At 42.5% G+C, this 27677-nt stretch overlaps 1 protein-coding gene across 7 annotated transcripts in view; it reads right to left on the bottom strand.

Moving 5' to 3' along the window:
* PLEKHG1 (pleckstrin homology and RhoGEF domain containing G1) overlaps positions 1 to 27677 on the bottom strand; it is a 225932-nt gene that overhangs the window by 109518 nt on the left and 88737 nt on the right. For 2 of the 7 annotated variants that reach the window (XM_082405446.1, XM_082405445.1), the window contains one exon: positions 5503 to 5587. The exons of 2 other annotated variants lie outside the window; for them this stretch is intronic. Coding sequence is in view for 2 of the 5 variants with exons in the window: in XM_082405442.1 (XP_082261568.1) it covers positions 21344 to 21422 (79 nt within the window). In the remaining 3 variants the exon portion in view is untranslated. Of the gene's footprint in view, positions 1 to 5502; positions 5588 to 21343; positions 21619 to 27677 lie in introns of those variants that run through there. 3 more of the 7 variants (XM_082405442.1, XM_082405438.1, XM_082405447.1) reach the window with 2 other exon arrangements.

The raw sequence follows: 27677 nt of genomic DNA on the forward strand, positions 1-27677 counted from the left end.
TTCTAGATTAGTAAAGTGAAAACTCTGGAGCCTACGGCATTCAAGGATGCTTTTGCAAACTATTATATAGAGAATGAATAAACAACAAGGTCCTACTGTATAGCACAGGGAACTAAATTCAATATCCTATAATAAATCATAATGGAAAAGAATATGAAAAAGAATATATATATATGTATAACTGAATCACTTCGCTGTACAGCAGGAATTAACACAACATTGTAAATCAACTATACTTCAATATAATAAATTAAAATAAAAAAGAATGCTTTCCAAATCTTCGAATCTAAGATTCCATGGTTTGGGGTGATGTGTCGACACAATGACCCACTTCTTAACTACACAGTCTCTCTTGAGGCTCTCATATAACTCAAGAATCTTAAATGTGGTCCCCACTATTATAGTCAGAAAACCATGAATTGATACAAAAACCAGGAGCATATGGCCTTTGTATAGGGAAACTGCTTTAAATTATCTATAATTCCTCATGTGGCAGAAGTTGTGATAAGATACCTTAACCCACCTGACAATGTCTGAAATTGGAATTCAGCTCTATTTTCAGGTGTACATCTCAGATTCTGTGTGGGGAGCCGAGGTTGGGGCTGGAGGTGAGAGATCTGATGATAATGAAAGACTTGGTGGTCCTGGGAGAGACTGGGGAAGGAAGTCAGGCCTGATAAATAGAACCACTGGGGATGCCTGGTGCGACCTGAACACTCCCCCAGAAGTTGTGATCTGAGGCTGTGCAGCCAGAGTGTGACCTGAAGACTTGTTATTTGTCAACACTGGGTTTAAATTTTTTGAATTGATAAACCAAATTTTAAAAATCAGGCTATTTCAAAAATAGCAATGCAAAAAAAAAAAACCCGTAAAGATCAGGATATTTCACATATAAATCCAGATTTTTCAGCTTGGGGAGGAGGTGTCAAAAAAAAAAAACCAATAAGCATCCGTCACCACTAGCCTTGTATTCACACTCAGCAGCAACATGTGGGGCTAAGCTTGTTCCCTTCACCTTGGCTGTGCGCTTTCTAGTTTGCTGCAGGCCTCACCACTCCCTTTATTTATTTATTAACATCTTTATTGGAGTATAATTGCTTTACAATGGTGTGTTACTTTCTGCTGTATAACAAAGTGAATCAGCTATACATATACATATGTCCCCATATCTCTTCCCTCTTGCCTCTCCCTCCCTCCCACCCTCCCTATCCTACCCCTCTAGGTGGTCGCAAAGCACCGAGCTGATCTCACTGTGCTCTGTGGCTGCTTCCCACTAGCTATCTATTTTACATTTGGTAGCACCACTCCCTTTAGTATCACACTCATCTCCATTCACTCTTTTACAGGACCTGCCTGGCTCTGGAGCCTGGAAGTAGTTGACTCTGTGTCACACTCATGGACCCTTGGACACTACACTGTATACTAGGTTAGTAGTTCTAGAACGACCAGATTACTAGAAAATGATGTTGTAAGAAAAATGTATTTCTCTTCAATTTGTAAGTCATATAAAAGTGAAACATGAAGAATTAAAAATATCACTTGTTGTTTGTTACTTTATACAAGATTAGGCAAAAAAATGTACCATAAGACCAAAACCATCTTGGAAAGATTCAGTGAAGGGAGTAAGGAAAAAATGTTTATAGTAGCGGGGTGGGGAGAATGTTAATTGCAGGTCAAGAAACTGGAACTGTCTTTTTTTTTTTTTAAAGATAACTGAGTTAAATTTGTTTTATTTTATTTTTTGGCCATGCCGAGGCTTGCAGGATCTCAGTTCCCCAACCAGGGATCAAGCCCCTGCCCCCTGCAGTGGAAGCACCGAGGCCTAACCACTGGACAGCCAGGGAAGTCCCTGGAACTGTCTTTACCATTTAACCTCATTAGCTTTTATTTTCGTTTGCCACTCTTACTATTAATTAAAGTCTTTATTCTACTAGTGCTTTCACAAACCTTGAACATATCAATAAATGTTAGAATTTGTGCAGGGTCTCTATGGAGGAATTAAGGTGGAAGAAGCAGTCGAGTTGGTAATTCTGCTAAAACAAACACCCAGGTAACTCGGCGTCATAGTTTTTGACATTTAAAAATACTGGGACAGTAAGGCCAAAACCACAGCCCTGGAAGAGTGACACACTGAGTTGTCCAGCAACACTTGAGGGTCCCTTACAAGGACTGAAGTCAGGATTCGTTTTTGATACCCTTCTCAAAGATAAGCCAAGATCAACTGTAAATGTTAAAATTCACATATCATATCCTAATCTCATAGAACATTGGTTTTGTTGTACCTTTTAAAAAATAATAGGACAGAAGTTAAGACTTAGAACTGGAGATCCTAGCCCCACCAAAATAAACAAGGGCTATAAAATTGGGTTTATGGGTAAGAAAATAAAAAAAGGAATAAGCAGTCCCCCTCACTGGGAAGAGCATTTATTCATTTTGACACTGAGCGTTTAAGAAGATATCTAGAGGCATTAGTTAATCATCAGCATTTTTCCTAGAAAGGGGAAAAAAACCCCCATCCTGTACCCCAGCCCAGTGTTTCTTTCTTTCTGAACCCTGGAGATAAAAGTTTTAATACACAGAGGCCTCAACAAGGATTTGTGAATGTACCCAAGTCCTTTTGAAGAAGAAACATCTCTGATATATGATCTCTTTCCTCTGGAGCGTGAGGAGGAGGGAATGGGTGAGGGGGATAGAAAAACAAAACCAACTACTTGCCCCTAATCCTGATGTGGTAGAAAAGCAGAAAGCTAAAAGCTTCCCTGAGGGAAAAAGCTCCTCCAGACTGAGATGGATCAAGCAAGTCTAACAAACTTCAGGCTACTTAGCTTGCTCACGTTTCTCCTCACAATTTTGAAGTGTGTTTACGAGGCCACATGTTTTCAGCACAGGTGAGCCTAGACATTCAGGGTGAGGCCCAGAGCAGAGCAAGGCCTAGGAAACCCTGATTCAAGCCAAAAGAGGACAAGCTGGTACCCATGTCTTTCTTCTGGGATGCTTTTCTGGAAACCCCATGATGAGAAAGTGCTAGAGAGCAGGGTATTCTTTTCTTAATAAATCCCATTTCATGATATTATTAAAAAATAAAAAAGGTCCTCTGGAAATGCCGATGGCCAAGAGGCACATGAAAAGATGCTCAACATCGCTAATCATCAGGGAAATACAAATTAGAACCACAATGAGCTACTACCTCACACCTATCAGAATGACTGTCATCAAAAAGAACACAAATAACAAGTGTTGGCGAGGATGTGGAGAAAAGGGGACCCTTGTGCACTGTTGGTGGGAATATAAATTGGTGCAGCCGCTGTGGAAAACAGTATGGAGGTTTCTCAGAAACTAAAAATAGAACTACCATTTGACATAGCAATTCCACTCCTGGGTATATACCCAAAAAACAAAAACACTAATTCAAAAAGTTACATGCATCTCAATGGTCATAGCAGCATTAGTTACAATTGCCAAGCTATTGAAGCAAGCTAAGTGGCCATCAACAGATGAATGGATAAAGAATATGTGGTGAATATATAGACAATGGAGTACTACCCAACCATAAAAAAGAATGAAATTTTGCCATTTGCAGCAACATGGATGGACTTGGCGGGTATTATGCTAAATGAAATAAGTCAGACAAAGACAAATACTGTAGAATATCACTTATATGTAGAATCTAAAAAATACAACTAGTGAATATAACAAAAAAGAAGTGGACTCACAGATATAGAGAACAAACTAGTGGTTACCAGTGGGGAGAAGGAAGGGGGAGGGGCCATATAGGGTTATTTATATATATATGCATATATATAGTAGGGGCTTAAGAGGTACAAAAAATAATGTATAAAATAAGCTACAAGATATATTGTACAACACAGGAAATATAGCCAATATTTTATAATAACTATAAATGAAGTATAAGCTTTAAAAATTAGAAATCACTGTATGGTACACCTATAACATATAATATTGTACATCAACTATACTTCAATTAAAAAAATGGGGAAAAAATTTCCTCTATTTAATCTATTTGTAAATTTTAATACATCAGTTGTTATAATGGTGTTGTAAACCAAATATTTGATGAATGAAACTGGTGATCACATACACCAGTTACACATACTCTAAACCAGCATTTTTCCAGGTGTGGTTCAACATCCCCTAAGGCACTGTTATGGACTGAATTGTGCACTCCCCCCAAATTCATATGGTAAAGTCTTAACCCCCAATGTGACTATAATTGGAGATAGAGCCTTTAAGGAGGTAATCGAGATTAAATGAGGTCATAAGGTTGGGGCCCTAATCTGATAGGACTGGAGTCCTTATAAGAAGAAAAGGCTAGAACCCTCATACACTGTTGGTGGAAATGTAAATTGGTAAGCCACTATGGAAAACAGTATAGAGATTCCTCAAAAAATTAAGAACAGAACTAACATATGACTCAGCTATTCCACTTCTAGTTATTTATCTGAAGAATATGAAAATACTAATTTGCAGAGATGTATGCACCCTTCACCCTTGTGTTTATTGCAGCATTATTTATAGCAGCCAAGATATGGAAACAACCTAAGTGTCCATTGATGAATGAATGGATAAAGAAGATGTGATACACACACACACACACACACACACACACACACACGAATATTACTCAGCCATAAATAAGAATGAAATTCTGTCATTTGTGACAACTTGTATGGACCTTGAAGGTATTATGCTAAGTGAAATAAGTCAGAAGGAGAAAGACAAATACCATATAATTTCACTCGTATGTAGAATATAAAAAAACAAAACAAACAAACCGAATAAAGCAAATACAAACTCATAAATACAGAGATGAGATTAGTGGTTACCAGAGAGGAAGGGGGTTGGGGGATAAGTAAAAGGAGTGAAGGGGGTCAGTTGTATGGTGACTGATGGCAACTAGACTATGGAGGTGATCATTTTGTAGTGCATACAGATGTTGAATTATAGTGCTGTACACTGGAAACTCACATAATACAAAAGAAGAAAAAAACAACAGATACCTGTTTCTCTCTCCACTCTGCACAGAGTGAATCTGCAAGCCAGGACAAGAGGCCTCACCAGAAACTACCCTGCTGGCACCCTGATCTTAGACTTCCAGCCATCAGAAATGTGAGAAGACAAATATCTGTTATTTAAGCCCCCCTAGTCTATGGTTATGGCAGCCTGAGCTGGTTAATACAATCACCATCAGCTTATATTTTCAATAAGTAACGAGATTGCTGGACCCTGCCCAAGAACACTAAATCGAAATCTTTACAGATGGGAACCCAGAATGAGCATTGGTAACTACACTCCCTGGGTGATTTTTCTGCATCATAAAGGTGGGAACCATTGTTCCAGGGGAGCTCAAGACCGTGCTAACCCCTCCCTCAGCCTCCGCTACTCTATCACCTCAAAGAAGAAAAGCTTTATGGGGTCAATGATAAAATAGAGACCTCAAACACTTAAAATTAGTCTCCCCAAAAAAGGAATAGAATACTATACCTAGAACTAGTCAGAAATCAGGTTGGAGTCCAGGGTGAGGTGCTTTGTAGGAAAAGCCACTTCAGTCTCTACATTTCGGCTTGTTCTGAAAGGATAAGAGGGCCCCTTGAGATCCACATGAGATCTGACCAATTTTGTTGTAAGGAGACCAGATGAAGATTTGGGTCTGATGCCAATGGTAAAATGAAGAGTGCATTTGTGGGGCGGTGGATATTCCCCAGCCCTCAGGCGCCAGTGTGGAGATGGCTGGGTTGGTACCAGTAGGTTTGCACCTGGGATCCTGGTCATCTCCTCCCTCATTTCAAAGAATCAACCTAGACTGAGTTTCAACATCCTAACAGGTAAAGAATGGATTTGGACCATTAACCACTGAGGATACTTTCAACTCTAAACTTCAAGGGCCAACAGAAAATAAATATTTGCTATCATTAAACTCTTTTCTAAACTCCTCATGAAAATTACCAGAGTGAAGATTCTACTAAGTCAGCCAAATTAAAAAGAAACTTGGGGGCTTCGGGGCTTCCCTGGTGACGCAGTGGTTGAGAATCTGCCTGCCAATGCAGGGGACACGGGTTCGAGCCCTGGTCTGGGAAGATCCCACATGCCGCGGAGCAACTAGGCCCATGAGCCACAATTACTGAGCCTGCGCGTCTGGAGCCTGTGCTCCACAACAAGAGAGGCCGCGATAGTGAGAGGCCCACGCACCGCGATGAAGAGTGGCTCCCACTTGCCGCAACTAGAGAAAGCCCTCACACAGAAACGAAGACCCAACACAGCCATAAATAAATAAATAAATAAATAAATAAAATTAAAAAAAAAAAAAAAAAAGAAAGAAACTTGAAAGTAATTTAGTTATATTATCAGGGACAATAATAGTATATAAGCAAATTCAAAGGCACCAAGTATGTTCCACTATGTAAAGATGCTACACAAAATCCTACAAGTGTTCAAAAATCAAGGTATTAAACAATAATCAAGGGCTATTTCAAAAACAGCATATTCTCTGGAGGGTGAGACCAGGGCACTAGGTTTTTTCTCTTAAAGTGATTCTTATGTACTCCCAGGGTGTAATACCACAGCTGTGCCCAAAGAATGTTGCCATACCTCCAAATTAAGGTTAAAAAAAAAAAAGCAAAACATTTCTTGACTTTTTTTCTACAACAAGAAGTACTCTTCAAGTAGAATAGAGCTTTTCTAAGGGACAGAATAGAATTATATTTTAAGTATTAACTGAGTCAAAGTCTAAAAACCCTCAGTAGATAATCTGTGTATCCTAACTTGCTTTCACTTTGAATAAAATCATGAGAAGGAGATGGGAAGGTGAGACGCAGTAAAGAATAGTACGATTTTCTCTACTGTGAGGCAGAAAACCCAGGTGTGGCTTCCCCTCCTTGGCAGCTTGGTACCTTTCCAAGTATGCTGGCCATTTTCTCATCCGAAGGCCCACACAGGGAGAAGGAGAATGATGATCAAAGCACAGGCTTAGGTGAGGTCCTCTGATTTTTGTAGGTGCAAATAAAAGAAGCGCTTTTGATGGTGAGAGGTTCCCAGTGCCCTTCAGAAGGTGCTCTACATGCTAGAGCTCTTGACAGCTACTGCGTTGTCCAGTTGTGCTTATGAAGTAGCAAAAGACGTCCATGTCTCATTTGTTGAAAACTTAGTTTTATGTTTTAAAAGTATAACAAATAGTTAAGTTAGTGATGCCAAGGGGTGAATTATGGATTGAGATAAGCCTACTCTCAAATCTTGGATCTATAACTTACTATGTGATCAAGAACTTTCATTTCAATCAACCTCAGTCTCTTTAAAGTCAGGACCATCTTATTTCACAGGGTTACCGTCCGATTTAATTGACGTGACCCTTATGAAACATCCATCATGGTGTGTGCCACCTAACAGACACCCAATCATATTAGTTTCCTTCCTGTTATGGGTAGACAATAATCAAATGGTTAAAAAGAACCCAAAATACAGGTAAGTCTGAACTCATTTTATTAATTTTTTTCTAGTTATAACATGGAAGCAATCACAGGTCTTATATGCAGCCTCACTGCCAGAGTTGTAATGACAACCAATGCCTTCTTAAAGAATGATTGCTTATTCTTTAAAAATTCAGTTTTCATGCCATCCTTAGACATACCCCAGTGTGGAGCCTTCCTATGAATAAACATTTTCAACATGTATAATTTATTATCTTATTTCTTCAGCAAGTGCTAAAGAGTATTTTTAATATATAGCCCATGTGTAGGAAATAAAGTTGTATAGCTACAATTCCCATCTTCAAACTTCCAGAATTCTTTAGGTGGAGAGAGACAGGTCTGCTAATACCTGAGGTATGAGTTACTTCCTTTGTGTCAGGTGCTGTTCTGCACGTTTTAGATCAATTCCTCACAACCTCCTTAGGACATAGGTGTTATCACCTCAGTTTTATGGAGGAAGACACAACGAACGGGATAATTCAGTAGGTTGCTTGGGTGTACAGTGCTACCAAGTGGGGACACCAGGATCTGAACCCAGGCAGTCCGATTTCAGAGCCTGTCCCCTCATGCACTATACAGTACTTCCAGATGTGTAGATCTACATCACAGATTTATAGAATTAGACAGCTTGGGACGTGTGCCTTGGAGTTCAGAGAGGGGGCCTTAGAAATAGCTTACTACATATAAGTCTTCCATTTTACAGAAGAAGAAACTGAAGCCTGGAAAGAGGATCACCCAAGGTAAATTAGCCGAGTGGTTCTCAAGCTTGAGCTGGCCTCAGAATCACCTGGAAGCCCAGTGAAACACAGATCGCTGGTCCCACCGCCAGAGTCTCTGATTCTGTGGGTCTGGGGTAGGGCCTGAGAATTTCTAACCAGTCCCCGGATGGTGTTGATGCTGCTGGTCTTGGGAACATGTTTTAAGAATCAATGATCTACACCGGAAGCTAACACAACATTGTAAATCAACTATACTTCAATAAAAAACTTTAAAAAAGGGACTTCCCTGGGCTTCCCTGGGCTTCCCTGGTGGCGCAGTGGTTGAGAATCCGCCTGCCAATGCAGGGGACACGGGTTCGAGCCCTGCTCTGGGAGGATCCCACATGCCGCGGAGCAACTAGGCCCGTGAGCCACAACTACTGAGCCTGCGCGTCTGGAGCCTGTGCTCCGCAACAAGAGAGGCCGCGATGGTGAGAGGCCCGCGCACCGCGATGAAGAGTGGCCCCCGCTTGCCGCAACTAGAGAAAGTCCTCGCACAGAAACGAAGACCCAACATAGCCAAAAATAAATAAATTAATTAATTTAAAAAAAAAAAAGGGACTTCCCTGGCAGTCCGGTGGTTAAGACTCCGCGCTCCCAATGCAGGGGGCCCGGGTTCAATCCCTGGCTGGGGAACTAAGATCCTGCATGGCATGGCCAAAAAAAAAGAATCAATGACCTAGTTAGTGACTGAGCCCGGATGAGGCTTCTGCTCTCCTCACTTTGCATCGTCCCAATAAGTGGTGGAGAGCAGCTGCCCTATAATGGGAGCGCCAGAGGGAGGCTGGTCAGCTTGCTCGAGCAGCCCTGAGCACAGGTAGCGAATGCGGTCCTCCTCCTAATGTAGCTGAGACATCTGAAAGCTTCTTGCTGGCAGGCACGTTGTACCGTGATTCACTATGATATTGGAACTTGCTTCTGACCCTCTCCCCCTACCCCCGCACGTCACCAATCTGAAACAATACAAACCTGCTTACTGCCGATAGTAAATATTATTCTCACCCTGAGCTATTTACCAAAACACGTGATCTGAAATTTGGCTCTTTCAATCCTAAACATAGCAGGAGTTAGCAACAAGCAGGGGTCATGGATAAGTGCCAGTATTTATTCTCAGAAGGGAATGATTAGATAATTTCAAAGTTTTCTTTTGTTTGCATTAAAAATCAAAAGGAAATTTTTGTGTTTATTTGTTTAGCTGAGAGGATCCATTGCCTTTCGTTAAGATTCCTAGTAGAGTGAACTCTTTAGAAAGTAGGGACATTATTTAATGATCATTTAAACTTGCCACATTTAAAATTGCTTCATTTTCGTGCCATCCTGGGGTGTTCTGAGGCTTAAGTGATTTAATGAGTATAAGGCATGACGGAGCCTGGCACATACTAGGGGCTCAAAGAATGTCAGCTAGCTCTCAACATTATTGCCCCTGGTATTTAAGAGAGCCCAGGGATTGGTCCATTTGCTTGGGCAAGTTGGTAGGGCCAAAGGGCATGACCTGAGTAAGTAGACAGACCTCATCACCAAAAGTCTCTCTTCCCCATTAGCAAGGTGATTTAGAGACCCTGGACCTCAAGAAGCATTCATGGAGCATCTACATTTACAAGGCAATTATCTGTTACCCACAAAACCTTACAGGACTTAATACATGGAAGTCACGTACTGAGCAAAAGTACCTTATTGAACTACCTGCTTAGGCACAAGAGACCTCAGATAAATGTTCTAGAGAACAGTTACATTACAATTTTTTAAAATTTTGAAATAAGTATAAATCCATAAGAAGTTGTTAAAAAAAAAAAAAAAAAAAGTACAAGGAGGTCTCCTGTATCCTTCACTCAGTTTCCCCAATGCCAACATCTTGCATAACTATAGTATGGTAACAAAACCAGGACAGTGACATAGGGCCAATCCACAGAATATATTCAAATTTCACCAGTTTTAAGGACAGTTACACTTTAGTTGTGAAGGACATACGAGCAAAGAGAAGAAATTAAAAGGAGATGTAAAGGCGATGAACACAATCACTATCATCTGATGTTACTTTGAAATTTGCCTTTATATGTACTAGCAGTGAGAAGAAGATAAATGTTAAGCTCACAAATTGTATAAATGATAAGCCTCTCCCTGAAAAAAGAACTTAAATTTTTTTTCAGAGACTGAGCTTAACAATTGTAATCGGATTAACCTGTTTTCCAAATCATCTATAGATATGAACACTTATGATGAAGCCACTTAGCCTCTTTTAAAGTGAGAGGTGAACTCAAGACTTGTACACAAATCCTATCCTTGTGCAAACACACAATCTGCACAACTGTCATAAAAGGATAAATGAGGAGCTTTAGAACTTTCTGTGTTGCCTGGCTTGGAGTAATTGGATTTTGTTACATTTCCCCATATTGTGTTCATTATAAATTAGTCTTATCAACTCCTTAAAGGCTCCCAAAATATTTTTCCGTGAGCATACTCTGTTTTCTTATAGATGTATTTGGAAATACTAAAATGGAATATTTCGATTAGCTGGAATAGGTGAGGTTTTCCTCTGTATCTCATTTGCATAATATACAGTCAGCTTAGGGAGTCAAATCATTAACACAACAACTTCCTTAACTAACAACTATCTTTCAAAATTGATATAACACAATTGATCTGCCAACATTTGCTCTTTAGCTGAAATATAAACATAAAATAAAAATAAAAAATAAAAAAACCCAGCAGCAGCCCACCAGAAGAACAAAATGTCTTTAGAAGTTCATAAGAAGTAGATTCTCCAGGTCTGTTAAAAGGGCCTAGAACTACTTTCCTGAGCAGATAATGATGTGGTGACATTTTGGATTCTTCACCCTAAAAAAGCAGCTTTGGTATTAGGAAACAAAACACTGCATTTTCCCTCTGCAGGGTGGGAGCTGTCTGGGTCAATCTGCCCCCAGAGAGTCCAGCCAGAGTAAACAGATGTTTCAAGGGTTGGAGGAGCCACACTCGCCTCCACCGGTACTCAAAATGCTGACGACCTCCGCTGGGGTCATCTGAATTCTCAATGACCAAGCAGAACTCCTACAGAAGGCTCCTCCCTTCCTGGGCCAGCCTTGAGCAAGATTCTGAAATAGGAGAAGCTTGTCCTGGACCACACCGGTGCCACCACCCCATCCCCAGGCGCCCTGACTCACATCCCAGTTGAGTGTCCTGAAATCTCCCCACTCCCCTCCCCTTGTCCCTGCCCACCCAAGATTCACTCCCTCAAGGGCTGGGGCCCTAAGCTCAGTGCCCACTCAAAGATTCTGAGGACACAGAGACAGTTACTCAAATAACCTGCCCAAGGCACACAGCTAGAGAGCTGTAGGCTTGACTCCAAGATCGGTTCTGTCTCCATTGCCTAAGGCATGACAAATTGTTCTGTGGCCTAAGTAATCAAAAATATACTATTGTATCCACCTTTTTTAAGCTTGAGAGTTGACAAATTGTAATGATCCTTACTCTTTCAGAATCAAATCATCACATATACTCTGTTTCAGCTCCTGGAGAAATTTTTAAATGCTTAAAAGTATTCATATATTTAAAAGTATTCAATACTTCCAGGGACTTCCCTGGCGGTCCAGTGGTTAGGACTCCACGCTTCCTCTGCAGGGAGCCTGGGTTCAATCCCTGGTGGGGGAACTAAGATCCCGCATGCCGTGTGGCAGGGCCAAAAAAACAAACAAATAAACAAAAAAGTACTTTTGATAATAACATATGGTTTCCAAACAATCTTTAGCAAAAATTAGCACTATTTGTATATATACACACACACATATATAATTGGAACCCACCAAAATAATCAAAACCAAAAAATTTTTCATTGGCCATAGCATAATTTTTGCATATTTTCTTGGTAGTTCAAAAGTAATTTTACTCTTGGAAATACAACAAAGTCTTCTGTTTTACAGATCGCAAGTAAAGAGACAATCACTTCTGTAACAGCTTTCATGTTTGATTTCTGACACCACCATAACACCACTCGGGGACTCCATCTCAACACATTAAGAGTACTTACCTTGAGACCTTTGTCCTTTGCACAGATGATTTCTTGTATTTCTGGACTTAAAAAAGCACTTGTAAAATGATGCTCATGAACCAGCGATTCATTTTTCAAATCCTGGTTGGCTAAAGAGTCCTTTCATGCATTTTGGATAGAGATGCTGTCGTTCAGAAACACCCACACAGTGAGACGGAGCTGAAGAAAACAGAGCCTGGACCCAGCACTGGCGCTGCCCGAAGAAGGACAGGCATGTGTGCATTTGTGTGATGTGTGTGTGTAACTAGATAGTTGAGGTGTTTGGTGCAAGATTAAGAAGTGTCTAAATGTCATCCTCTGATTTCAAATGAAAACTGCAGGGTTTTTTTTTTTTTCCCAGAGCTGGCAGCCTGCCATCACCGCAGGCCTTAAAGTGGCTCAGGGCTTCGGGGAGAGGTGGGGAAAAATCTTCACACACAGAGCGATCACCGCCAGCGCCATCACCTTCGGTCTTCTGGTTTTAGCATGAATTCCACTGCCAGACTCCCTAGACTTTCAACCTAAGCTATCAAAGAAATAATTTTAAAGATATATGGGCTTTTAAAAATATTTACAGAGGGAAGACATTCTAAAATATTCTCTGTGATCTGAATTCTCCTTCATCACAATCTTGATATATAGCCGAGGCTTTGGACACTATTTTAGGCTAATACCTGTTTTCTGTACTCTCTGCATAACTTACATAAAGAGCACCCCAGCTTCATTTGACTGGCTGTGAAAGTGGTCAAGAAAATGATAAATTAACCTTTTTCGAAGGTGAAGTTTCTAAATTTGAATTCTTTTTTTTTTAATGGTTCCTCCCCCCTTCTAGAGTGATTTCAGTAAGCACCCTTGGTTACTTTACAGATATTTTCACACGAAATCTCCTCCATTCAAGAGGGGCACATTTTGTTTTCAAGAAAACTTCAAGAGCCAGGTAGAGTTCCTCATAGAAACTCTCAGGTCAGACCTCCGCAAAACAGCAGTCATGGATGTTGGCGAGCTTGTGTTTGTTCAGGATCGCCATGAACATTTGGTGATCCTTATAAGAATTACAAGGTCTCATCTGGTCCTTACAAGAATTCAGGTGTCCCAATTTCAAAGCTGGGCAATTTGAGGCTTAGGCAAGCTATGTAACAAGTCCAAAGTGACACAAGTGGACGCACAAGAGCCAGGATTCTATCCAGATCTGTGTTCTTAACCACTGCCCTGTACTTTAACATTTCAAGGAAAGGGGAATCAACAGTTTTCTCAACAAGGAAGAAATACTTTCTGCAGTCTAGGATCCTAGTCTATAGATCAGAGCTATATTTCTAGTGAATTCCTAATATTTTCTACCCCTTATCTCAAACGAAGACCAACTAAAGGCAACTCAGCATCAACAAAACAAAAAATAAAACCACCAACAAAACAAAACAAAAGCCAAAGGACAATGTGCTATATCTGCAGCTTTTAAATAGTTTTTCAAAATGATCAAACATGAAAAAATTACATTTGCGGAAACATCAAGCTAAAACCACGTTCTGGAATCACAAAGCATTGAGCAACTTCTCTGTAAAGAAAATGGAAACCAGGGTCGATTTTCAAGTAGGACAAATATTGCTCTTTGGAACAGAAACTTGTTGCTGAATCTCACCATGGAGCAAAAGGCTTATAAACTTTAGAAAAAGTCAAGTTCACATGGAAACAAAAACACAACAGAAACTCCAATATGGAGACTGACAGACGCTGCATGTCTTCCTCGTTCTTTTCAAAGCCATTGTTGGCTATTAAAATGTCCAGGTAGAAATAACAAAATACCAACAATTCCAGTATTCCAGGGGAAATGCTTATGCTCAAGTTTTTAAACTTTGGTTTTGTAAAATTTACTAGCAGAGAAGATTAATGAAACTGATGACTTATAAGGATAAGACAGCTCCAGTTAATAGGAATCAACTAGAAAACCTCTAAAAGGTGGGAATCACTCAGTCATGAGGACCACATAGTAATATGTTTTTACTATGTGCCAGGTACCATTTTTAAGCTTTTTAAAAAAATTAACTCATTTAATTCTCATAACAACTCTAAAAGGTAGGTATTGCTATCATCCCTATTTTGCACTTGAGGAAAATGAGGCACAAAGAGATGAAGTAACTTTCAAAGTCATATAACTATGAAGCCATAAAACTGGTATATAAGCCAGACAGTCTAACTCTGGGGCTGAAACATTTACCCCCTCTGCTATGCTAACTCCATGCGGCCAAGCCCTGCATGTAACGACAGGGACTGTTCCCACATAACTGGCCTAACTGTGGGTAGAAAACAGGAATTGCTGCCATGTTCCTTCTGCAAAGGCTCTTATAAACTAGACTTGTGATGCCTCTCTCTGATGGGTCACAGCCCAGTTCAAGCGTGAAAGCTCCCAGATAAACTATCAGGAGCACGTAGAAAGATGAAGATGAGTGAAGCAATAACTATATACAAAGCAGTACCAGTTTGGTGGGGAATAACTTCTAAACTCTTGTGTGACATAGCCTCCATTTTCTGAAGTGTTATTTGCATCTTTTACCATTTTACCCTGCCTCTCAAGCCAGTCACAAGCTCCCTGAGATCCTGACTGGGGCCACTCATGGCTTGGTAACCCCCTCATGGCTCTGTGTCCCCCTCATGGCTTTGTGCAAAGTAGATGCTTCCTGGATGTGGTTGCATGATTTATGTGTGTTGTGGACACCCTCCTACAGAGGCTGAGCACCGAGCTGGCTCTTCGTGGAAGTGATGCATGAAGATGTGTGGAGAGAGGTGGTGAGAAGGCAGCCAAGTGTTAGAAAACAAAGCCATGGAGGCTGTGAAGAGACAGACCTCATGCAGACTGTGTTGGCTGATCCAAGGAACTGTGTTGGACAATGACCAAACGGGGTAGTTACCGATGCAGGACCTCCGAGTCTAACCCAGGGAATTCCGAGCCTCTTGCATAGGCAATTTGGATCACTGGCTCATGACACAGGGGAGAAAAGAGTCTGCCAAAGGCTTTGTTTGCTGACACGAGAGCTTCCAAGTCCCAGAGTTAAAATGATCAGAGAGAAAAAAGCCAAAAGTCAAGAATCCGTTTCCGGGAAGGGAGGAGACAGTGCTTAAGTCACACATTTTATTTATTTGCTTATTATAACGTGCTGAATGGTGCGCCACCAGTAGGCAAATACATCTTCACACTATTCTGGCAAAGCAGGTAGAAATAGGAAGACTTATAGAGAGACAGTAAACCACATGAATCCACCTCTGTTCCCCAGTCCAGTGAGCCCTGGGGAAGCTTCTATAAGTTTCCACCACTCCTTTTACAGCAGCACTAGTCTCACATCCTGAGCCCAGAGTGAGGAATAATCGAGTGGAGAAGACCATGTGGGGCAGAGCTTAGTAGCAGGGGGTGGAGTAGGATTGAATCTGGCTGGGAAAATTATTACCTACATGAACTTGGGTAAATTGTTGAACCCCTTTAGGTTTCAGTTGCTTCATGTGTAAAATGGGGACAATTTGGTACTTACTGCAGATCGCTGAGAGGATTAAGTGAGATAATGCATATAAAGCATTTAGTCAACTGTCCTGATATATATATAGAGATCGTCAAACTCGTGTTTTCTTAGATTCTGTATTTGTCTATTTAGTATCCATTAATTGTAGAACCAAATAAATAGCCAAAGTTCTTTACGTCTCCCCTGTGATCCAATGATCTCTGAACCACTCCCTTATCTAACTCTCACACAAAACCCCAGAGCCAGGTACCAGACAACCAGGGGAAGCCCCTATGCTCCAAGGCCAGCTGGAATTATTCAAACGCGTCAATCCTAAACTGTGGACCCTGCCCTGCCCTTCATGGGCAATCCCATGGAAACCCCAACAAAGGTTTGGCCTAGGCTTTCCTCTCACTTCTTTCTGCCTCCTGGCCAACACTGGTGCTTCCCCATGTGGCCCTACATGACATGCCAGCCACCCCCCCCCCACCTTGGGAAATGTAAGTAATAAAAATCTTTTAGTGGCATTAGTCTCTCTGTGTTGTCACTCAGTCACTTCCATAAATTAAAATCCCATGGGGACAAACATTGAGACAATGGAGCTTAATAAACAACTGCCATAATAACTTGTACATAGGCCATAAAACAGAATCAGTTAAGTCTATGTCTCTTCTTTCCATCCTTCCTCTCCTTACTGTCAGTTTCATAGTTTTGGGCTGAATCTTTACAATGACCTCTTTAATATATCTTGCTAAATTCAATTTCTTGCTTCCTCAAGCCATCTCTACATGGCTCTCTTCTAAAACTCAGAACGTAGGTTACTCTCTGCCAGGAAAGCTTGATATAGTTCCCTATGGTCTACAAATCAAGCAGATACTCCTTATCTTAGCAGTTAGCCTTCTAGGGTCTGGACAGGTACTGCAGCCATATTGGAACACTCAACACTCCCCAGGAATACTCTAGCTTTTCATACCTCTGGGCCTTTGCTCAGGCTAGTGCCTGCCCTGGGGATGCTCTTCCCACTGTTCCTTACGTATGGAAATCACAGTGCACTTGGGGAATCAGGTTTGGGTAGAACTTATATTCTCTTTAATGGTTACCTGAAACTTCTCCCAGGTCCTCAATAAATATTTGGTGGTGAGCTGACTTTATCATCTGACTTTGCTCCCAGAATAATTGTTGAAAAAGAAAGTTGGTTGAGATTTACAGCTACCTTTTCTTACTAGGTGGGTGGTTGAGCTTGGAAAGGAATGAGAACCATTCCATTCATACAAGGAGAAGCTGTTCCCCAGCCGACATAATGAAGGAAATGGTGGTTTAGAAAGAATCTTAAAAATTACTCAAAGATGATTAGAGGCTATCACCGAGAAATGAGGGAGGAAGGGGTTTCTTTTCGACTACACAGTATAGAGTCCCACAATCAGAAATTATTATTTTACACTGAGGCCAATGGTAGTCTGTATGCCTTTGAAATGTGAAAAGCAATACTAATTTAAGTTCCTGGTATGACTTACAAGGCATCATGATAGATTATACAGGCCGTCTATGAAAACCAGCCTCCTTACTTGATAACATTTTGCAGTCATGTTTCTGAAGGCCCTGCTATCAAATAATCATTGAGTGCCTACCCTATATAGGACACTGGCCACGGTGGATTTAGAGTATCAATCCATGGAGCTCTAACTGGGCTCAGCGTCTAGATAAGGAGGGAGGACCACAGGCAAAGTGAATGGTGGGTGCTGCCTCTGCTATGCTGCAAATGAGCAACACGGCCAGGTTTTTTGGGTGTTCACAGGAGCTTCACTGAAGAATAGACTTTCTGAAATAGTGCATGCACTAAAGCGGGCATGATTTCACTCAACAAAGCAAGTCACTTAGTTGTAATTTAAAATGGGCAAATGCAAATGAACTTATCTACGAGACAGAAACAGACTCACAGACATAGAGAACACAGAGACTTGCAGTTGCCAAGGGAGAGGAGGGGAGGGGAGGAGAGGGATGGATTGGGAGTTTGGGATGAGCAGATGCATACTATTACATATTGAATGGATAAACAACAAGGTCCTACTGTAGAGCACAGGGAACTATATTCAATATCCTGGGATAAACCATGATGGAAAAGAATATGAAAAAGAATGTATATATATATGTATAAATGAATCACTTTGCTATACAGTAGAAATTAACACAACACTGTAAATCAACTATACTTCAATAAAATAAATTAAAAAAATAAAACGTGCAAATGTTTATTCTTGGTTAGACATTGAGAAAGTGGGTGGGGAATCATCTACAGAAAAGGTATCCTTTGATGAGTTACTTCCAAGTCCTCACCAAGGGCTTCATTTTGCATTCCTCCTCCTTTCTCTCACGTCCTTCACAACTTTTGAAATAGTCAAAGCACAATGAGAGCACATTTTAGTATGCTGAATGGTGGACTGCCCATATATACATGCACATACATCCTTACTTATTTGGACAGAGCTGGCAGAAGCATAGTTACATTTTGTATTTAAAGATGAACACTGTGGATCACCCACATCCACCCTTGTCTCCAGTTTCCCTACTCCAGTGAGGTGTCTTAAGAGTTTCTCCAACTTGTAGCAGCTTCTGTTTCAGTTTCACTGTTCCCAGTTCCTGAGCCCAGCACTGAGAAAGAGTAACTATGTAGACAGCGCCAAGAGCAGCTATGAGTTGAGAAGACTTGATTGACACCACACTGCTTAGCAGCTGGGATACTCTGATCACCCTCAAAACAAAACAAAACAAAACAAAACACCACCAAATATTCTCTAAACTAGTATGAACTAGGCATTAGCAGATTTCCTAAGTTAACTTTTGACATGTCACAGTTAAATATTTATATTATACAACACATCTACTCTTGATGTTTAGTGATTCTATGGAGTGTGAAATAATTGCAGCTAGCAATTTTTACGTCAAAAGAAAATAGCATTGTTCCAGAAAATAAAGAACTAAAGCATAAAGGTTATATTATTTTTTATTTAAAATCTCTTTCCTGGTACCTAAAAGTAAAACCTTATAAACTATTCATCTGTCCATCTCAAGATAAATTTGCTTCCTCATTCTAGGCCAGGACTTGGGCTAGACATTAGGGATAAAAAGGATTTTTAAAAAGATGAATCCATGGCCCCTGCCTTTAAAGAGCTAACTGAAAATAAATACCTTCCTAAGAGTCTCTTCAGACTTCAAATAAATATAAAAATACCAGTAGACTGAAAAATATCTGAAGATTCTTCTATGACCAGGTTAGAAATTACAGTATATTTATGGGAGGGAGAATAAAACAGAAGGAAATTAAAACATACTATCCCTTCAGCCATAAAAAGGAATGAAGTTCTGATACATGCTGTGGATGACTCTTGAAAACATTATGCTAAGTGAAATTAGCCAGACGTGAAAGGACAAATATTGTATGATTCCACTTATATGAAATATCTAGAATAGGGACATACCTAGGGACAAGAAGTAGGTTAGAGGTTACCAAAGGTTGGGACAGGGGAGAATGGGGAGTTACTGCTTCATGGTTACAGAATTTCTGTTTGGGGTGACAAAAAAGTTTTGCAAGTAGCCAGTGGTGATGGTGGTATAAAATTATGAATGTAATTAATACCACTAAATTGTACACGCTAAAATGGTTAAAAGAGCAAATTTTGTGTTACATAGATTTTCCCACAACTTATAAAATGAATAATGTAGTGTAACAGAAACCATTGAATTGTACCCTTTAATTGGGTGAATTGTATGGCCTGTAAGTTATATCTCAGTAAAGCTGTTAAAAGAAATCCCTCACATGTCAGCGTATTACTTTGTCATCTTGTAAAGCTCTGAATATTGTTAAATAAATATACTAGGAGCACAACTGGGCACTCAGTGTTTGAAATATTACGATTCACACTTCTTTCTGAATGCCAGATGTTACCAATAATCACTAACTCTTTTGGCAGTTTAGAACACAGCTGAGCCTTCTATCTTTTGCATATCTGGTTAAATAAGGAATTGACTATCTTGCCATGAATAAACTTATCAGACCATTTTCACAATAGTCTCTTGGCTTGATTCTTCTTGAATACCATCAGCCTGAAAAATAGGGTTGGAAACCACCATCAGAACAAAACAAATGACAACTTTTGATTTTCATACCTCTCAACTGTAGGTTAGCTAGAGGCCAGAGTAAGTCAGTATCTCGAAAAATGCCTGGCACGTACTGGCTTCCGATACATATTTGTTGAAATGACAGTACGGTTAGCAGTTACTGCTTGGGAACCTCTCAGGGCTCTGGGTCAGATGGAAGCCTTTTGAGGGGCAGCAGTCCAGCTCAGAACGCCCCTGGGAGTTGAATCCTTCTGGGCTCACCCCTGGTTCCTCTGCTAGCTCCATGCTTCTCTCATAGGTCAGTCATCAGCAAGACCGGAGAGTTCCCTTCTAAGTAAGTATCATTAAGAAGTTCAAGGTCTAGGGGACTTCCCTGGTGGCGCGGTGGTTGAGAATCCGCCTGCCAATGCAGGGGACGTGGGTTTGATCCCTGGCCCGGGAAGATTCCACATGCCACGGAGCAACTAAGCCCGTGCACCACAACTACTGAGCCTGCGCTCGAGAGCCCACGTGCCACAACTACAGAAGCCCGGGTGCCTATAGCCTGTGCTCCACAACAAGAGAAGCCACTGCAATGAGAAGCCCGCGCACCGCAACAAAGAGCAGCCCCCGCTTGCCGCAACTAGAGAAAGCCCACACGCAGCAACGAAGACCCAACACAGCCAAAAAAAAGTAAATAAAAAATTAAAAAAAAAAAGGAAGTCCAAGGTCTAGACAGAGCAGAATGAGGTTAGGAATTTCCAAAGTTTTTCATTACAATGCAAATTTCTTTCAGAAATTTGGAGCTAAGTTAACAGGAGAGCTACATTTTGGTCACGAGTTCTATTGCTGCCTCAGAACAAAAAGTAGCAGAAAATAAATATAATTAATGGGGAAACCCAGAAGCTAACTACTTTTTTTTAATAGAAGTATAGTTGATTTACAATGTTGTGCCAATCTCTACTGTACAGCAAAGTGACTCAGTCATACACATATAGACATTCTTCTTTAATATTCTTTTCCATTATGGTTTATCACAGGATATTGAACATATCAATAGTTCCCTGTGCTATACATTAGGACCTTGTTGTTTATCCACAGAAGCTAACTACTTTTACCATTTCCCATACCAGAAGTAATAAAGTGATATGATTTAGACTACAATTTGCCAAAGCCAGTAAACCTTTTCTGTCTTACTAGTCAAATATACATATCATAGAACAAGGATTACATCTTAAAATAAAAGCCTTTGAAGGAAAATAAGGGGGGCGGGTAATGATCTCTTACTGTGTGATCACTGAATGTCCCTATGTCTTTGACTAGGAAAAGAGAAAAAGAACCTCCCGCCATGAGTTAGCCATGATTTATAATAACCTAAGAAGAAAAACAGACTCTAGATTTGTCAACTCTACTTGAAGGGGGAGAAAGCTTGTAAGCTCATTATCACCTTCCTGAACTCTTTAAAAAGAAAATCATACAGTCATAGCAAAGTCACAAACCTACCCCGATTCTGAATTCCATCTTGACTCTGGAGAATAGAAGTCTGGATCCTGCCCTTCGGGGAGAGCTGCGATTCCTCCATCCTCCGACCAGAGCTCCCACCACGGCTGCGGGCAGCACGTGTCCCCCAGGTGGCCGTAGCCGCGCTGGGCGGCCGGGAGGGGGTAGACAGCCCTGTCAGGCTGCCACCGTCAGGAGGATCCCATCCACCTGCGAGGGTGCTACACCCCAGACAGACAGGTCCGGGCGGTTCCACCTGCCCTGGTCCTCCACCCACACGCTCATCCCTGTGTTGTTGATCTTCTCTCAGGAGGCCCAGGGCAAGTGGGAGATGAGCCGAGAAAAGGCAGAAAACAGCAAAACAAAACTGAGCGGTACCAACAGAGCCAATCAATAGAAGAGGATGCCCAGTATTACAGAAGTGCCAATCTCCTTTATAGAGGGGCTTTTTTTTTTTTTTGACTCTTCATTTTTCACTTAAAGAAGTAGTCTAATTTTTCAACATTTAAAAATGACTGTGTACCTGTGATAAACCATAATGGAAAAGAATATGAAAAAGAAGATATATATGTATAACTGAGTCACTTTGTTGTACAGCAGAAATTAACACAACATTGTAAATCAACTATACTTCAATAAAATTAAAAAAAAAAAAAAACCAACCCCCCAAACAGACAAAAATGACTGTATATGTGGAGGGGGGCATGTACCTGTGTATCTATTTCTCTTTTCCCAGCTTATTTTCTCTCCTATATTGGAACAGCTATCAGACAATTGTTTTTCCTAAGAGAACCAGTCGTCTAGATAAACAGAATTTGTTTCTGAAAAGTATTTCTAATATCTGGGTGTTCACGTCACAGAATCATAACAGCTTTTGTCGATGAGGAAAGTTGATTAAGGGAATTTAATAAAAATTCACAATCATGTCAACGCTTGAGAACTTTTAAAAAATGAATTGATTCCGATGACCTAATTCTTTTCTCTCTCCTGGTGAGCTGGCTGGAGTTGCCTCAGACTGGTAGGTGGGACCTGAGTGTCAGGCATAGAGTACACTGCTCACATATGCCCCCTCCTGGCCAAGATGCCAGGTGCACATTGGTTAGAGACCAATGATTGCCTTAAAGCTGTGGGAGGGGCAAGGGGTAGAAAGTTCTGGAACCCCCTTGGTATGCTATATTCATTTAGCCTGAATTAATTATAGGCAGGCTGAGGCTTTTGATATTATTTTCTGTCCTAATGACTGTTATGGATTACACAGATGGAGTAGATGGAACGACCCATTACCTGGCTTCACTCTTCTCTTCCCCAGCTATACCTTATCTAATAAGATCAAGGCTGTTTTTGTAGGAGGTGGGCAAATTCCCCAAACCCCTCCATATCCATTTACAATATTTCTTGTAAAAAGCCTCCAGTGTACTAAAATGCAGTAGTGTTTTGGGATACATATTTTACGGATTCAGTTAGTCGAAATTGCCCTCATTTGCTTATTATTATGGCTTTTCCAACTGCAGAAAAACTTTGGTATCATGGCAGATGCAGGGAAGGCGGAAATGAAGGATGGGATTTGAAATGGTCTAAGAGTAGGAAGCTGCTGGTTCTACTCTCTGTTCCCTGACCTCAGGAGGGGTTCAGACACGCATCTGGGGCAGAGTCTGCGGTCATGGAGGGGCAGCGTTTGCTGAGAGGACAGGTCCTGGTTCTCCTTGAGGTGCACCTCCCACTTCCTCACTGGAGCAGGGGCTCCCTCTGCCGTGGGCAGCTCCCTCCACCTCCGAGGGCTGAGCCGGGCTCTGCTGGGGTTCAGGGGAGAACTGCTCAGGGAGCAATGCCACCTGCCCTTTAGGGGAAAGAGGAAAGAAGCTTTCAATAGTCTCTCAGTTCCTGGGACCCCCAGAGTCACAAAGACAGCTTGAACCTGCCTTCTGCTGGGGACACCCCCTGTGGGAGTGGGGTGGCATCCAGGAAGGACAGCAGGGAGCCAGTTACTTGAGCCTGGGGTCTGGTCCTGGCTTAGAGGTGAGGGATTAAGCAGGGGTCTTGAGGATGGTCCAGCGTCACTTGGAATTCATCAGGGGACAGAGTCAGGAGGCAGGAACGTGGTGGGTGCATTTACTCTGAATCATCTCTCAGGGGATTCTGTGTCCAGTTGTAGGAGACTAGACAGGCTGGGAATGCAGGGTGGTAAGGATTCCAGGAGAGGATCCATGAGAATGAACAGAAGCCACCCGGCCCCATCCTCAGGGTGAGATGGTGGAGATAACGCAGTGATGCTGAAAGCAAAAGATCAGCTCTGAAGACTCTAAAGATCTACTAATGCCCCCAGATGGAGCTTTTCTTTGAGGGTCGATCATTAGTGCTGCCACGTATATGAGATCCCTGCAGACATCCATCCCCAGTGGGCCAATGAGAAGTCCATGGTGGGAGACACAGGGCTCGTGGCCAGAAGCACAGCAAACTGCCCTAATTCAGACGCTGAGGACCCCGCACAGCTGTTGTTATCAGCCACCAAGGTAAGACGGACATACGTGAGAAAGAAGGTGAACGGAGCCAACGGATACTTGAAATAAAACTCCCCAGACCCCAGCCCTGAGCCCTCCCGTGGGTACCGCTCCTCTGTTCCCACAGTCCCCGGGCGCAGGACCACAGCGCTTGTCGCCCTCTGCTGCGGCCATGGACGTCTGCCCCGCCCAACCAGCTGCCTCAGACCTTACTGCACATCAGAAACACCTTATAAAATACAGATTCCCGGGGCTCGCCCTGAAATGACTGCTCCTCTAGGTCTATGACAGTGCCGGGGGGCCTGCATTTTCTCGAGCTCCCTCCACCAGCCTGGAATTTTTTTTTTTAGCATCTTTATTGGAGTATAATTGCTTTACAGTGTTGTGTTAGTTTCTGCTTTATAACAAAGTGAATCAGCTATACATACATACATATATATATATATATATATATATATATATATATATATATCCCCATATCTCTTCCCTCTTGTGACTCCCTCCCACCCTCCCTATCCCACCCCTCTAGGTGGTCACAAAGCACCGAGCTGATCTCCCTGTGCTATGCGGCTGCTTCCCACTAGCTATCTATTTTACATTTGGTAGTGTATACATGTCCATGCCACTCTCTCACTTCGTCCCAGCTTACCCCTCCCCTTCCCCCTGTCCTCAAGTCCATTCTTCATGTCTGTCTTCATTCCTGTCCTGCCCTTAGGTTCTTCAGAACCAATTTTTTTTTAGATTCCATATATATGTGTTAACATACAGTATTTGTTTTTCTCTTTCTGACTTACTTCACTCTGTATGACAGACTCTAGGTCCATCCACCTCACTGCAAATAACTCAATTTCGTTTCTTTTTATGGCTGAGTAATATTCCATTGTATAGATGTGCCACATCTTCTTTATCCATTCATCTGTCGATGGACACTTAGGTTGCTTCCATGTCCTCACCAACCTGGAATTGATCAATGAAGTTCTGAAGAAATGAACTTCCTTGACTGCGGGCTTCTTGAAGTCTGCGACCTTCATTACTTTTGTGGCCAGTACAGTGTGTGTGGCCAGCTTGTAGCCTGGTGGATGAGGAGAATCGATGCCCACCCCTCGTCTCCACACCCACTGGGCTGCCTGACCCCCTCATCCTCCCCTGAAGCCCCCTTCCTCGCTCCGCCCCCAAGGCCACCCTGGCTGCAGCAGCCGTTCCATGACATCGCTTTGCCTTCTCTCCACCCCAGACTCGCACACTTCACTCGCCTGTGAGGTTCTGGCCCAGAGCAAGACTTGCCGAGGCCCACAAAGAACGGCTCCATCTTTGCTTCAGATGTCTGAGGCCCCGGGTACCACTGTCAAGGGGTCTGCATGTGAACTCAAGGTTTCGCAGCAGCAGGGAATACTTCGCTGTCCTTAGTTTGCTGGTTGCAGCAGGTGGACGCTCAGTAGCCAGGGTTTTCCCTGACAGGAAGCTGAGCCGTGACCATGACTGCTGTGGGAAATGCGGTCAGGAAGAGGAAGAAGAGTAATGTCCTGCCCGTGGAGGGCAGCCCCACCCTTCCCAGTTCCTACACATGCACTTCCTGACAGAGACCCGCCAGAGGCCGACCGCGCTCTTCACTGGGACGCAAGGGGAAACGGCCTGCCCTCGAGCCCGTGAGGTCATCTCCCCCCTCCACCCCGCGTCAGTCTTATTATAAGATACCCTCCCCTTCCACTCATGAAAAGGGGCACACTGGGAAAGGAAACACACTTTTTCTTTAGACAGAATATCTAGAAAACCAGAATCATGCTGAAGGCTCTGTAAAGGTCAATACGGCTCAAGACAAACTCAGCTCATGGATGTTTGCTTCTAGTTTCCTATGGTGTCTATGAGTTACTAACAATTCTCTAAATTTCAGAAATATAAGTACTGTTCCCACCTACCTTCTAAAGAGGATGAGGGCTGAATCTGCTACATACTTCTTTGTAACGTCTTAGGACCTGGTTCTGGGCACACAGAGGGCGCTCAGAAAATGCTGATTGTGTAAATGCACATCAAGCTGTGATGATATGGTCGTCAACTGCTAAAAGGGCTTTGAGCTACCAGACTAAGAATGGCTTCCATCTCTGCAGCAGATATCTGACCTCCAGCTCTTACTTCAGGAAGGAGCTATTGGGTGGAGGGTGGGCTGTGTGGAGAATTTCTGCCTGGCTCCTGAGGTTTTCTTCCATCTGGGTGGGGTTCCAAGAGCTCCTGGTCTCTCTTTGAGAGATGTGTCTCTCGCACACATTTCTCTTGGGGGCAGGAACCGGGAATTCGATCGGCAAACACAGGAGGGAAAACCGGGCAGGGGTAATCTAGCCCTACTCTTTGCCTCCGGTGGCAGAGAGCTATCCACAGGTAGCAAGGTTTTGCTTTACTTCCCAGGAAAGCTCTGCCCCCATGTGGGGAAGGCTGCCCCTGTTCAGCCCACTGGTGGGAAGGCTTCTGAGGCTGAGTTTAGTATCAGGATGCTCACCTGCCCACAGGTGTAAGACGCAATATCCAATGTCGATTTTATCAGTAATGAAGGTGGGGGGTTAGCCTCCATCTGCCTTGCTCCTTTGTTTCAAATTCTCAAATTGGTTCAGAACCTGGATGGAAGGAAAGGGTCTTAGTTGCCCTTTCTCCCCAAGCCCCAACATCTGGTGGGTTGGCTCTTGGACACGGCATTTGGGGAGCAAAATGACTCCTGGAGATTGACGCTTCGGGCAGATGCTGTACCAAGTGTGGGTCACTGGTGTTTACTCGGCAATTTACAGCAAGTTGTTTTGTGCCACAGTTGGCTTTTATGGTCATGTCATTGCTTTTTGGGTGATCTGGTGAGCAGCTTTAAGCTTTATCCCATATGTGCAATTTTGACTCTGCCAGCTGACTCAGCTTAAGATGACTTTGCTCACAGGCGAGGGGCTCTTTTAAGAGCATCAGGTCTGCAGGCATCAGGCCTCCCAAGCAGGGCTCAGGCCTCACCCCCTAAGCAGATGGCTGGGTGGCCTCAGCAAGCGTAGCCTTAGCCTAAGTGTTGGGGGCTTTCGGAGGCAGGCTACCACTGCCTGCCCTTGACCTACACACAGCAGGGCTCTGAAGCAGGTGTACTGAGGGAAAGAGTCAGTTGTAGGAAAAGGAGAGTCTGTGTTTACAGGCTTTCTAGACATCAAGACTGGAACAGCGCTGCAAGGCAGCAGGTTCTGCACTCACAGCCTGAGGAGATTGAACCTCAAATGAGTAATGCCAGGCAGATCCAGGCAGCACTTGACTAATTGCTCCAATTCCACTCTGCATTCAAGGCCAAGAGGAAATTGAGCGGGGGCAAAATCTGAACTTAGGTGGCTCATCCACAGGTCTGAGAGTCTCGCCACACTATGGGGCCTCCAGCTGACTTGGGATCGCTTGGTTCTCTCACTAAGATACCACTGAGATTCTGCTCTGGACTTGGCAATGGACTTTGGATCAAAGTGCTGCATTTAGGGATGATAGCTGTACATAGTTAACTGCTGCAGGGGATGGGAAATAAAACCTATTTCCTAAACTTGGAGGGCATGGAGCCATTGGTGTTTGCATAGTTCTCAATAAGAGGAACGTGGAGGAAATTCTCAAAATTTTAAAACAAAGGAAGATGAAAAGAAAATACTGATGCTCTATCCTCATTTCTTTTCTCTAAGCGATAACCACAACCCAGGCTGAATGGCTCTGAATTGGATGCTGTACCAAAACCAACCAAGCACTACAGCATAACTCCCCTGTGCCACAGGTACAGCCCTCCGTGTTGTGGAGGTCGCACATGAGGAAAAGATCAACGCATGTGTGGTTTCTGCTAATGCTGATAA

Source organism: Balaenoptera borealis, assembly GCF_965194805.1.
Source record: "Balaenoptera borealis genome assembly, chromosome: 9".
NCBI lineage: Eukaryota > Metazoa > Chordata > Mammalia > Artiodactyla > Balaenopteridae > Balaenoptera > Balaenoptera borealis.